At 37.7% G+C, this 14491-nt stretch overlaps 1 protein-coding gene across 1 annotated transcript in view; it reads left to right on the top strand.

The window, feature by feature from the left end:
* TAOK3 (TAO kinase 3) overlaps positions 1 to 14491 on the top strand; it is a 209808-nt gene that overhangs the window by 97131 nt on the left and 98186 nt on the right. Inside the window, exon 3 of the mRNA XM_037738923.1 lies at positions 7353 to 7565. Within this exon, the coding sequence (XP_037594851.1) occupies positions 7446 to 7565 (120 nt within the window). The 5' untranslated portion in view covers positions 7353 to 7445. The remainder of the gene's footprint in view (positions 1 to 7352; positions 7566 to 14491) is intronic.

Below are 14491 nucleotides of genomic sequence, written 5' to 3'. Positions count from 1 at the left end.
TTTTTGAGATGTGCCTCTGTCACCCAGGCTGGAGTGCAGCGGCACAATCTCAGCTCACTGCAACCTCCACCTCCCGGTTTCAAGCAATTCTCCTGCCTCAGCCTCCTGAGTATCTGGGATTTCAGGCACAGGACACCACACCTGGCTAATTTTTGTATTTTTAGTAGAGACAGGTTTTCACCATGTTGGCCAGGCTGGTCTTGAATTCCTGACCTCAAGTGAACCACCCACCTAAGCCTCCCAAAGTGCTGGGATTATAGGTGTGAGCCACTGCGCCTGGCCCTATTTCACATTTTTTATACTACTATGATATTTTTAAAATTTGATTTCCATGTATTCACATATAGAAACATAATCATTTTAGGCCAGGTGCAGTGGCTCACACCTGTAATCTCAGCACTTTGGGAGGCTAAGGTGGGTGGGTCACTTGAAGCCAGGAGTTTGACACCAGCCTGGTCAAGGTGGCAAAACCCCATCTCTACTGAAAATGCAAAAATTAGCCAGACATGCTGGTGCATGCCTGTAATCCCATCTACTCAGGTGGCTGAGGCACGAGAATTGCTAGAACCCGGGAGGCAGAAGTTGCAGTGAGCCAAGATCATGCCACTGCACTCCAGCCCAGGTAACAGAGGACAGAATGAGACTCTGTCTCAAAAAAAAAAAAAAAAATATATATATATATATATATATATATATAATTTTATCTATTGATCTCATATTCTATGCTTTTTAATAAACTAATAAATTCTAATAGCTTTTTATAGAACCCATTTAATTTTTTTAACAGATGATTACGTTGTTTCACAATAGTCTTACTTCCTTTTCAGTCTTGATGCTTTTTTGTTTCTTTTTTTCTTGTTTACTGCACCTGCACAGTATCTGGCACATGTTCTGGTTTGGTTTGGTTTGGTTTGGTTTTGTAAAGAGAGAGGATCGTGCTGTATTGGCCAGGCTGGTCTCAAACTGCTGGTTTCAAGTCATCCTCCTGCCTTGGCCTCCCAAAGCATTTTACAGACATGAGACATCACACCTAGCCCCAGCACAATGTTAAATGGAAGTGTTAAGAGTAAACATACTTGCCTCGTTCCTAATTCTATATTTAACGTATCTTTTTTCTCTAGATACTTGTATGATTTTCTCTTTATCACGAGTTTTGAGCGATTTATTTATTTACTTTATCGTCATCACAAGTTTTGAGGTATAATTTTCTTCATGTTTCTTGTGCTTGGGGTTCATAGACCTCCTTGGATCTGTGGGTTTATACTTTTCATCAAATTTGTAATTTTTTCCACTATTACTTCCTCAAATATTTTTTTCTGTCCTAATATCTTTCCTCTCCTTCAGGTACTCCACTTAGACATACAGTAGGCCACTCGAAGATGTTCCACAGCTCATGATACTCTGGGTTGGGGGTTTGGTTTTTGTTTTGTTAGTCTTTTTTCTATTTTATTTTGGATAGCTTCTGTTGCTGTATCTTCAAGTTCAATCGTCCCTTTTTTGGCAAAGTCTCCTCTGCTATGCATCACATGCAGAGTATTTTTTAATTTCAGACATTGTAGCTTTCACCTCTAAAGGTTCAATTTGAGGGCTAGGTGTAGTGGCCCACAGTTGAAATCCCAGCACTTTGGGAGGTCGAGGTGGGTGGATCACTTTAGGTCAGGAGTTTGTCACCAGCCTGGCCAACATGGTGAAACCCTGTCTCTACTAAACATGCAAAAATTAGCTGGATGTGGTGGCGCATGCCTGTAATTCCAGCTACTCGGGAGGCTGAGGCAGGAGAATTGCTTGAACCTGGGAGGCAGAGGTTGCAGTGAGCTGAGATTTCACCACTGCATTCCAGGCTGGGTGAGAGAACGAGACTCCATCTCACTTGATCTCAGAATAAGTACATACATACATACATACATAAAATAAAGGTTTAGTTTGAATTTGTTTATGTTTTGTCTGTCTCTGCTTTACATGTTCAATATTTTCTCTAAACTTTTCCATATGTGGAATACAACCATAATAAATGTTTAATGTCCTTGATCACTAATTGTAATATAGATCATCTATGTCAATTATGGTTTGGTTTCAATTATTTTTCTCCTCATTATGAATCATATTTGCCTGCTTTTCTGCATGCCTGGTAATTTTTTATGGAATGTTAGTTTTTTGTTTGTTTGTTTTGAGATGGAGTCTTGCTGTTTACGTTTTTAGATACTGGATATTTTTATATTCCTTTAAGTATTTTTGGACTTTGTTCTGGCATGCAGTTAAGTTACTTGGAAATAATTTCATCCTTTAGATCTTGCTTTTAAAATTTGTTAGAGACAGGCACAATTGGTTACACCTGTAACCCCAGTACTTTGAGAGGCAGAGGCAGGATGATCATGAGCCCAGGAGGTTGAGGCTGCAATGAGCCATGGTTGTACCCTTGCACTCCAGCCTAGGCAACAGAGCAAGACCCTGTCTCACAAATAAAAAATAAAATAAAATTTGTTAGGCATCACAGACCAGCATTTAGGGTCCCTGCTATGAAGACAAGACTCTTCTGAGTAGCCTCCAGAATGCCCTGTGAATTATGAGATTTCCTGTCCTGGCTAGGGGGAACAAGTACTATCTGTAGTCTCTATTCCTTTCAGATCGTTTTTTCCCCTGTTCTAAGGCAGTTTTCTCATATGCATGCACTAATCGGGGCTCAGCTGAAGACCTAAGGGGAACCCTTTACCAATCTCCATATCCTGTTTCTTTGCTGCTCTATTCTATTTGGCACTCTGTCCTGCCAACTCTACCTGCCCTGGTCAACCAGGGCTGTCATCTTTGTCTCCTCAACTCAGGGAGTTCACAGGCTCTAACTGGATTTCCCCTGTCTGCACCATGGCCTAGAAATTCTCCCAGGGTGTTAAGCTCAATTAACGGCTTACATCATTTGCTTGTCTTCTGTTAAGGATCATTGTCTTTCTTTGCCAGATATGCATTGTCTTCAATTACCATCATTTATATGTTTTATCCAGCATTATCCAGTGTTTTATCCAGAGTGCAGTAGATTTTTGGCTCACTGCAACCATGACCTCCAGGCTAAGGTGATCCATCCACCTCAGCTTCCCGAGTAGCTGGGTCTACAGGTGTATACCACCATGCCCAGCTAAATTGTTCTATCTTTTGTAGAGATACAACCTGTTGCCCAGGCTGGTCTCGAACTCCTGGGCTCAAGCCACTCGCCCACCTTGGCCTTCCAAAGTGCTAGGATTACAGGCATGAATCACTCTACCGAGCCTTGTCCAGTGTTATTTGTTTGTTTGTTTGTTTTGAGACAGAGTCTTGCTCTGTTGCCAGGCTGGAGTATAGTGGGGGAATCTTGCTTCGCTGCAACCTCCACCTCCCAAGTTCAAGTGATTCCCCTGCCTCAGCCTCCTGAGTAGCTGGGATTACAAGCACGCCCCACCACACCTGGCTAATTTTTTCTATTTTAATAGAGACAGGATTTCACTGTGCTGGCCAGGATGGTCTTGATCTCCTGACCTCATGATCCATTCACCTTGGCCTTCCAGAGTGTTGGGATTACAGACGTGAGCCATCGCACCCAGCCTGTCCAGTGTTTTAATTGTTCCTGGTGGTAGATAATAAATACAGCCCCTGTTACTCCATTTTGGCTTCATAAGTCCCTTCATTACATGTTTAAGGTAAAGAAGTTATTGGCCAGGCGCAGTGGCTCATGCCTGTAATCCCAGCACTTTGGGAGGCCGAGGTGGGTGGATCATGAGGTCAAGAGATCGAGACCATCCTGGTCAACACGGTGAAACCCTGTCTCTACTAAAAATACAAAAAATTAGCTGGGCATGGTGGCGCGTGCCTGTAATCCCAGCTACTCAGGAGGCTGAGGCAGGAGAATTGCCTGAACCCAGGAGGCAGAGGTTGCAGTAAGCCGAGATGGCATCATTGCACTCCAGCCTGGGTAACAAGAGCGAAACTCTGTCTCAAAAAAAAAAAAAGTTATTAATTATATATAGTCAAACTTATTGATACTAGTTTATGGCTTTTGCTTCTGGTATCTTGCTAAGTAATTAAATTTTCATTTGCAATTTATTCTAGAAGTTTTTAATGGTCTCATTTTTACACTTTACATTTTATACTTTACATTTCTTCATAAAATGATTTTAGTCTATAATCTGTGTTTTTCCCCCCAAATTCATAGCACTTAGCCTTATTCGCATGAAAGCCAAAATATTCAAAAGTTTATAATGTATTTTGGTGATTGAAAAGATTTTAATGATCATAAGTTCAGTTCATAGGTCTTTTTGGTTTTCTTAAAGACAGTCTTATCATTTGCCTTGTATGCATTGTGTCCAAAAAGGTGTATGTCTTTGATTTAATCCATTGTTTCTTTTTTTGTTGTTCTCAGACATAAGCAATAAAAACAGGACACTTTTGAGCTCCTATTTTGTGCTTTCATTTACCTGATTGACAAATAGCTGGATTTAATTTACATTCCCAGTAGTATTGATGTAGTAACTTCATGCTTGATTATTGGCATCCATGGATTGGCAGGATGACTGCGTAGGATTACAGGTGCATTGTTGGCGGGGGGATACTTTTTTCTGTATAAACCTTCAGTGATTCCCCTCAGGATAAAGTCTAAACTTCTTAATATGGTTTAAAGGGCCTTTTGTAATTTTCCTTGACTCAACAACAGCTTCATGTTTTCTCCTTCCAGCTCTCCCATACAATTCATATTGAATGAACTGGTTTTACTCTCCCTAGAAAGGCATCCTTTTTCATGTCCAAGTCAAAAATAGACTGGGTCACCCCATAATATCCTTATATTAAAAAATATTTGTTTTCCCCTCATAATCCAATCAGATTCTGTTTTTTTTTTTTTTTTTAAAGATGGGGTTTCACCCTGATGGCCAGGCTGGTCTTGAGCTCCTGACCTCAGATGATCCACCCACCTCAGCCTCCCAAAGTGCTAGGATTACAGGCGTGAGCCACTGCGCCCGGCCAATCCAATCAGTTATAACATTTTATCATTTGTGCCATTATAATTTAATGTCTATAAGTCCATTTGACTTCTAAGTCCTCTAAGGATAGGGACCACATCCCATTTTATCTCCAAAACCCAGTATAGGGTCTGGCAAATAGTGAGCATTCAACAAATATTTGCTGAATGAAAGAATGAGCTGGGTAAGTAGATGGATCGTTAGGTTGATGAGCTGTGTATACTAGTGAACTAACTAGACTAACTCCATGAAGTAATGTATGTTGTCACCTATGGCTACTATGTCTCAAGAAAAAAAATACCTCTTAGCACTATCAGGTTTTTTTTGGTTTTTGTTTTTTTTGAGACAGTCTTACTCTGTCACTCAGGCTGGAGTCCAATGGGGCCATCTTAGCTCACTGCAACCAGGTTCAAGTAATTCTCCTGCCTGAGCCTTCTGAGTAACTGGAATTACAGGCACCTGCCACTATGCCTGACTAATTTTTGTATTTTTAGTGGAGATGGGGTTTCACCATAATGGCCAGGCTGGTCTCAAACGCCTGACATCAGGTGATCTGCTGCCTGCCTCAGCCACCAAAAGGGCTGGGATTACAAGCATGAGGCATTGTTCCCAGCCACTTCTTTAATTGTCTACTTTCTTTTTCTCTTCTCCTAGCATGAGACCCATTGGCCCATGTTTTGAAAAATAGTTTTATTGGCCAATAACCAAATTTCTATCTTGGTTATCTAGTCGGTCAAGGAAGAAACACAAACTACCCTGTGATAAATTTAAATGTTGGCATAAATCAATGATTATCTGGTTATGAGGGCAGAGGTTATTTAAAATGAAAATATAGATGAATGTTAACATTTCTATATTTTTCAAAAAATAAAAAAGAATCTACACCAAATAAATGTATGTAACTAATGGCAGATCAATATGTGAGCATGTCAAAATGTTGTCCTTTTATTAACAGAAACTTTGATTTCAGAATGTTTTATGTAGCAACAGAATAATTTGCCTCTTTACATAGAGATTATGCCTAGCCTCCAAATGGTAGTAATTTCTTCTAGTAGTCAATAAAGAATTGTTTAATTGCCTGTATTTCTATATGAATATACCACATGTCAAGAGTATGGGCTTTGCTGTTAGATCTGAGTTTTAATTGCAGTCCTGACAAATACTGGCTTTCTGACCATGGGGAAATAGTTTAGTCTATGAAAGTCTTAGTTTGTTCTCTAAAATTAAGATAATAGATAAAGTCATTATATTATGAAGCTATTGTAGGGGTTAAAGGAAATAATATCTGTGGTTTTAGTGCTACCTGACACATAGTATCGATTAATAAATACCAACTGTTATTATTTCAACGTTAATTACACCAACATGAATTTTTGTGACATCTCTATGATATAATTTATATTCTATATCCTTCACTCGCTTGAAATGTACAATTGAATGGTTTTTAGTATAGTCACAGTTATGCAGTCATCACCACAGTCAATTTTAGGACATTTTCATTGCCCTGAAAAGAAAGCCTGTACCTTTTAGCTACCACCCTCCAAACCCCCCATCTCTAAGTAACCAATAATCTACCTTCTGTCTTTATAGATTTGCCTATTCTGGAAATTTCACACATATATATGCACACACACATATATATATGTGTATATATATACGGAATCTTACAATATGTGGTCTTTGGTGACTGGCGTCTTTCATTTGGCATAATTTTTACAAGGTTCATTTATGTTGCAGCCTGTACCCATACTTCATTCCTTTTTATTGCTGAATAATATTCCATTATATGGAGATACCACATTTTGTTTATTCTTTCACCAGTTGATGGACATTTGGGTTTTTTCCACCTTCTGGTTATTATGAATAATGGTGCTATGAACATTTGTGCACAAGTTTTTGTGTGAACATATGTTTTCATTTCTCTTGGGTGTATATGTGTGTTTAGGAGTGAAAACTGTGTAAAATGGTAACTCGGTACTTAAGTTTTTGATGAACTGTAGGGCTGTTTTCTAAAATGGCACAGCCACCACCAGTGTTAGAGGGCTCTGATTTCTCCACATTTTCACGAACACTTATCTTACTTTTTGACTATCACTATCCTAGTGAGCATGCAATGGTATCTCCCTGTGGTTTTAATTTTCATTTCTCTAATAAGTAATGATATTCAGGATCTTTTCATATGCTAATGGTCATTTGCATATCTTTTTGGAGAAATGGCAATTCAGATCCTATATCTGTTCTTTATTTGGGTTTTTTGTCCTTTTGTTATTGAATTGTGAGACCAAGAGCCTTTTTAATATTTATATGTATTTGTACTGCCACCAAATAAAATGTGTTAGAAATAATTTAATGGCAAACCCTATTTTTCTACAGGTACTGAACATTTACCAAAAAAAAAAAAAATAGTCAATGAGAAATAAAGCTAACTAGGATATCAAAAAGCAGAGTGCCTGCTCTACTGGCATCATGCGTAAAGGAGTGCTTAAGGACCCAGAGCTTGCCGATCTGTTCTACAAAGATGATCCTGAGGAACTTTTTATTGGTTTGCATGAAATTGGACATGGAAGTTTTGGAGCAGTTTATTTTGTAAGTACTTAAAGAAGGTTGTTTAGATAGATCAAAGTAGGAAAGGTTGGACTCTAGGCCTGGCACAGTGACTCATGCTTGTAATCCTAGCATTTTGCAAGGCTAAGGTGGGAGGCTCCCTTGAGGTCAGGAGTTCAAGACCAGCTTGGGCAACATAGCATGACCCTATCTCTACAAAAAACTAAAATAAAATAAAGTTTGAACTCTACATGTTCTCTACACATAGTTATTACTTGTAAAATAAGTTTGATTTCAGTGATTTTTCTATAAATAAATGATATCTGCAGTAGAGGCAAATAGTCATTGCTGAGAAGCCAGTTCCAGAATCCTAGGCTTTATTCAATTCAGTGGTATTTATCTCAACTTACTCACCTATTAAAGTAGTATAAGAAAGTTAAGAGCTTGAAGTTAAGCTTTGTGCATTTCCACTGTATGCTAAGCTCTTTCCTGCCTCAGAACCTTATATATATGCTATTCCCCCAACCTAGAAAACTGCACATTACATCTCCATCCTTGTCTGTTCATCCTACAAGTTTTACCTTAAGTATTACTTCTGCAAGATACCCTTTACTGTTCAGCACTCCACCCCTAAATCAATACTTTATGATTTCATAACATCTTATGCTTGTATTTTGTTGCATTTATCACATATACGTAATTGTTGTAATAAAATTGTTGTAATAAAACAACTACATATACAATTTTTTGCTTTATATATGTCTCTTTCCCTAAATAACAATGTCATGAGGACAGGGGCTATGTCTATCTTGTTCATCATTATATTCCCAAAAACTGGTGTAATGTCTGACTTTAGTAGGAATTTGATAAATACTGGATGGATGGATGGTAGATAGACAGATAAACAGATGAACAGACAACTATTCAGAGAAAGGGACTGACAGATTTCTAGTGGCAATCATGTCAAGTCAGTATTTTTGGTTAAGGGGTGCAAGACTGTCCCCCTAGAATCAGTTGCAGTTCCAAGAATATGACTGTCTTCTGATGAGAAAAACAAGAAATAGCCAAAATTTTAACACAACTTATTCTCCGGAAATTTATTAAATAAAATACAGTTTGTTTGTTTGTTTGTTTGTTTTGTGACGGAGTCTTGCTCTGTCGCCCAGGCTGGAGTGCAGTGTGGCACAATCTCAACTCACTGCAACCTCCGCCTTCTGTGTTTAAGTGATTCTCCCACCTCAGGCACCTGCCATCATGCCTGGCTAATTTTTGTATTTTTGTAGAGACAGGGTTTTTACCACGTTGGCCAGGCTAGCCTTGAACTCCTGATCTCAAGTGATCCACCCGAGTCGGCTTCCCAAAATGCTGAGATTACAGGCGTAAGCCACTGTGCCCGGCCAAAATATAGTTATTTAATTTAATCTTGATAACCTCAGAAGTTTGCTTTATTAAAGTAACAAATAATTCCTTAAGCATAATAATCCATTAAAGCAAATAATAAATTAAATACTAATTATTATCTACTTCTCCAAACTTGTAATCAAATAATTTCTTTTTAATCAAACAGTATTGACCCTTCCTTTTAAGTGGTCCTTTATGTTCTGCCATCTGGATAGGGCTTATCTTCAGCTGTCCTTCCAAATGAGATTTGATGAATTGCATCTTTACTTTGTCCTTTTACTTCTAGCCAAATCTTCAGCCTAGATTTTCTCTGAACTGTTTCTCAACCGTTGTGTCTGTACTCAGCCCTACCATTACTTCTGCTTCCCTCACCACCATCAATAACTTGGCTCCCACTCAAGTATTTTGTCATTAAATACAATAAAAGATGCTGAAAAGGGTACTAATTTCCTACTTAACACTCCCATGCTAGTGTTTAGTCAGAATAGCATTTAAGGGCCAAAGTTTTGTCTTCATTATTCACAGACCCTCTTGTTACAAAGCATTTTTATCATACGTATATATAAAGAATATATACACAATGTGCATATATATTTTAATATATAACTTAAGAAAGAAAGAATTAAAAGGTAAATCTCTGTGTAAACACCACCCAGGTCAAGAAATAGAATACTACCAGCATCCCAAAAGTCCGTCTTATATTCTCCTCAGTCAGAACCCTCTCCCTCCCCTTAGGAGAATTCACTATTCTGATTTTTGTGGTGATTATTTTCTTACTTTTCTTTATATTTATAACCCACTTACTCTGTACTCCTAAACAACGTAAATTGGTTTTGCTTAGTTTTGAGCTTTTTAAAAATGGTAACATAATGTATATATTCATTTGTGACCCGTTTGTTTTGCTTACAGATGAATTCTTCAGTCATCTTTGCTACCTTTTCTTCTATTTCTTTAAATCTAATTCATCTTCTCAGAATCTCTCTTGGCAAGTCTCTATTTGACTCTTCTCATTTAAAAAGCAGCCAAACCCTTCTTAAAGTGCTAATGTTTCAAAATGACTACAATAAACCAAGCATGCTTTGAAACTTACTAAAAGCCATTTGTAAAAGTAGCAAAATGAGACCTACCCTACAGTAAGTAGAATGCAGAATATCTAGTGATTTATTTGCTTTTTGGGCTAAGCCCTATCTATTTAGCTAGAGTGTGTGGTTTTTTTCAAGGTGAGGACTATTAATATTTCTTTACATCTCTAAGGGCTGGCAGAATCCCATTTACAGTGGGCACTAAATATATATTATTTGTTGCTAATGATAGACTAAAGAAATGATGCAGGTACCAGAGTGGCATTGATAAACGTAATTATTAACTCTGTAGTGCCTGTATGTAAATGTGAATAGTACAGGCCTATGTATACCCATAAAGCACTAAAAAACAGATTAAAAGGGAATTAACTGACACTATACTATAAAACTTAGAAAAAGCTTTAACTTTTTTTTTTCATATGGACTCTCGCTCTATCACACAGGCTGGAGTGCAGTGACGCGATCTTGGCTCACTGCAACCTCCGCCTCCCAGGTTCAAGTGATTCTCCTGCCTCAGCCTCCTGAGTAGCTAGGATTACAGGCGCACGTCACCACACCCAGGTAATTTTTGTATTTTTAGTAGAGACAGGATTTCACTATGTTGGTCAGGCTGGTCTCGAACTCCTAACCTTGTGCTCCGCCTGCCTCAGACTCCCAAAGTGCTAGGATTACAGGCATGAGCCACTGCACCCGGCCATCTTTAACCTTTTATCTATAGTGGTCACATTGGTAGTACCCTAAAAATTGATTTTTGTGTTGGCCAAAGTAATATTTATGTATGTTGCTTCTTACTCTCTGCTAACAGATTTTTTTCCTCTTGTTACTTGTACCATACCATTATAACCAAGAAGACTGTTATCTCTTATTTAGACAACTGTGATTGCCTACTTTGGTCTCTCTTCAGTCTGTTGTACATACCTCAATGAGCTTGAAAATACAAAAATGTAAATCTAAACACATCCCCTTTCCCTATAAAGCCTTCAGGGGCTCTCCCTTGTTCTTAGGCCAAGATCAAAATCCTTACTGTAGCCAGCCTACAAGGTCCTTCATGGTCCCTATCTCAACCTGAACTGTCTTCTCTCTCATTCTCATTGCTATAGCTCTAATTCCTTTCTTCTGATCATCCTTCCTGGAATCTTGAGTAAACTGTTCTCTCTCAAATATTTCTCCCTTCTGTTTTTACCTTCTTAACTCCTGTTCATCCTTTAGCTCTCAGCCTAAACCTCATTTCTTCAGGGAAGACTTTCCTGACCTCCTTAAGTCACATCCACCATTTTTCATTCTCAAAGTAACACATACCTGTTTTTGTGGCACATATCACAACTGCAGTTTTATATTTTGTCTTTTTTCATTTTATTTTTGTTATTGTTTGTCCTCCTTAGAGGAGAGATGGGTACTGGACCTATGAACTCACTATTTTACCTCTAGCACTTAGCCCAATTCCTGATAAATTGTGGGCAGCTAATAGGTATTGAATGAATGAATGAATGAATGAATGATGAAGAACTGAGAACTTGGTACTGCTAATTAGTACTTTTCATAAGTCATAGTCATGATAGGAAGCCATAAAGAACAGAGTCTGGCAGCTAGTATTTTTATACCTAAACACTGTAATTCTGTTAGCCTCTGTAGGTCACAGCTTTTACACTGAATGCTGCCAGGGAATAAACTTAGTGTGAATTGTAAGCTGGAAGAGCTCTCGTTAAATCAATCAGCTGAGAGTGTATGTTATCTTCAGAGAACAAAGAAATTATTAACTTGATGAAATATTTCTGTGTGTTTGGATTTACAAGTAATTTTGAAATTAGCAGCATTGGCTGGGCGTGGTGGCTCACGCATGTAATCCCAGCACTTTGGGAGGCTGAGGTAGGAGAATCACTTGAGCCCAGGAGTTCGAGACCAGTCTGGACCACATAGTGGGAGCCCATCTCTAAAAAAAATTTTTTTAATAAAGGAATCAGCAGCATTAACAAATGAGATAGTAAGAAAGTGCACTAAAGGAAAACAAAAAAAGGACCAAGCATGTTCATTTTTGTATTCACCTAAACACAACTCTAAAGTTTGTAGGTGTCTAGATCTCCTTTGTGGAATTCAGTATGTTATCGATAACCCACCTAAAGCAAATACTTTGTCTTTGTGGATATAATTACCTTTTAGTTGAGGCTCAAAAAATAGGGCAAAAGGAAAGCTTTTCACTTCTTAAATTTTTGTTTATTCATTTATTTAGAGATAGGATCTCACTCTGTCACCTAGGCTGGAGTGCAGTGGTGTGATCATAGCTCACTGTAATCCTGAACCCCTGGACTCAAGCAATCCTACTGCCTCTGCCTCTTGAGTAGGTAGCTAGGACTACAAGCATGTACCATTACACCCAGCTAATTTTGTTTTTAATTTTTTTTTTGTAGAGACAGGGTTTTGCTGGGTTTTTTTTTTTTTAGACAAGTTTCTCTCTGTCACAGAGGCTGGAGTGCAGTGGCGCAATCTTGGCTCACTGCAACCTCTGCCTCCTGGGTACAAGCAACTCTCCTGCCTCAGCCTCCCAAGTAGCTGGGATTACAGACATGTTCCACCATGCCCAGCTAATTTTTGTATTTTTAGTAAAGACAGCGTTTCGCCATGTTGGCTAGACTGGTCTCAAACCCCTGACTTCAGGTGATCCACCCACCTCTGCCTTTCAAAGTGCTGGGATTACCAGCATGAACCACCACACCTGGCCTGCCTCCTAAATTAACATAATTTTTTATATTTGTCTACAAAATAGCAAAAGGTATAGCTGGAAAATGTTTAAAAATATATCATAAACACATAATAGTAAGTTCTTAATAAATATTTATTGAATCAATGATCTAGATAATAGTTACTGAGACCATTGAGACTATTAGAAGTATTAAGTATGAATGTAAGTTTCAAGAATAAAACTTGACATGATAGATTCTGTAGTCATTTAATAATATTATATGGAGCACTAGAAAACTGTGACCCCATTGATAATTTCCTTTTTCTGTACTAAAGCATTGATTTTTATTTTTTAAGTTTCAATCTAGCATGTTCTGACTTTTAGCCAGTGTAAAAAGTTCAAATCTATAGAATAATCAACATTTGCATTAAAAAGTTCACATCTGGCCAGGTGCGGTAGCTCATGCCTGTAATCCAAGCACTTTGGGAGGCCTAGGCAGGCAGCTCATGTAGTCAAGAGATTGAGACCATCCTGGCCAACAGGGTGAAACCCTGACTCTACTAAAAATACAAAAATTAGCCAGGTTTGGTGGCGTGCGCTTGTAGTCCCAGCTACTCGGGAGGCTGAAGCGGAAGAATCGCTTGAACCCAGGAGGCGGAGGTTGCAGTGAGCCGAGATTGCGCCACTGCGTTCCAGCCTGGCGACAGAGCAAGACTCAGTCTCAAAAAAAGAAAAAAGTTCATATCTCAAGTCTCTGCCTATATATTAGGATGTATAAGTGAGTGGAAGCATTAAGTTCTAATTCGTGATTATCCTATAAATGTAAGAAATATATTTTTATTATAGGGTGGTTTTTTCATGTTTCCAGTGCCAAATATAACATTGATTATAAATAACCTTAATAAGCAATTAAATAATAATATCTGATTTTATTTCTGTGGGATTTTTTTAAACTAATGGTTAATAATTTTTTAAAACCTCACAAGTTAAAATTTCTCATTGCCTAAGTATTTCCTAAATCTTTCCCAGACTCCTTAAGCTTCATTATATATATTGATGCCTAAAATATATACTTTTCAGATACAATCCCTCTAACCTTTATTGTAATACTGAATTTACATCAGCTTTTCTTTCTGATTGCCATATAAGCATAGTCTTCATGTAAAAGTGTAAAAGCCAGAACAGTGTGAGAGATTTTTGTTTTTAACAAAAGTCAGTCTGTACTTTCTAAATCAATAAAATACCTAAAATATGCTTTTGTGGAGTTCTGCAGATCAGAAAATTATGACCAGTAGATACCTCATGGATACATAATAGGTACTTTTACCTTAGTGCTTGTTTGAAAAAAAATTTTTGTAGTATGTTATTGTGGGTTTTTTTTTTCATTTTGACATTCCATAAGAATCTGTGGTCAAATTACTTTTATGTAGTACATTATTGTTTATTGTTTAAATTAACCATTTTTAAAAATCATAAAGAAACTGTTGTTATATCTGAGAAGCTTCATTTTATATTTTTAAAATTAGTTATATTTGAGAAAATGATTATGAATTTTTCTCTAAAATTGTTAACCTGACTTTATCAGTGAATGAATTCCAGTCTTTTACTTCAGAACCACTGTGATAGCTTTATTCATCCACAATGATAATAATATCACAGCAGCAAAGTAGCTTACTTACATCAGGGGCATGGCCCTGATACAGAAGTAATCTTTTAATGTCTTGTATTTATTTTTACGAAAATTTTAAGAAAACTAATAGTTTTAAATATTTTAAGTAAGTTGAGGCCAGGCGCAGTGACTCACACCT

The sequence above is a fragment of the Cebus imitator genome, unplaced genomic scaffold (assembly GCF_001604975.1).
Source record: "Cebus imitator isolate Cc_AM_T3 unplaced genomic scaffold, Cebus_imitator-1.0 Scaffold59, whole genome shotgun sequence".
Classification (NCBI taxonomy): domain Eukaryota; kingdom Metazoa; phylum Chordata; class Mammalia; order Primates; family Cebidae; genus Cebus; species Cebus imitator.
This window is presented reverse-complemented; position numbering and strand designations above follow the sequence as displayed.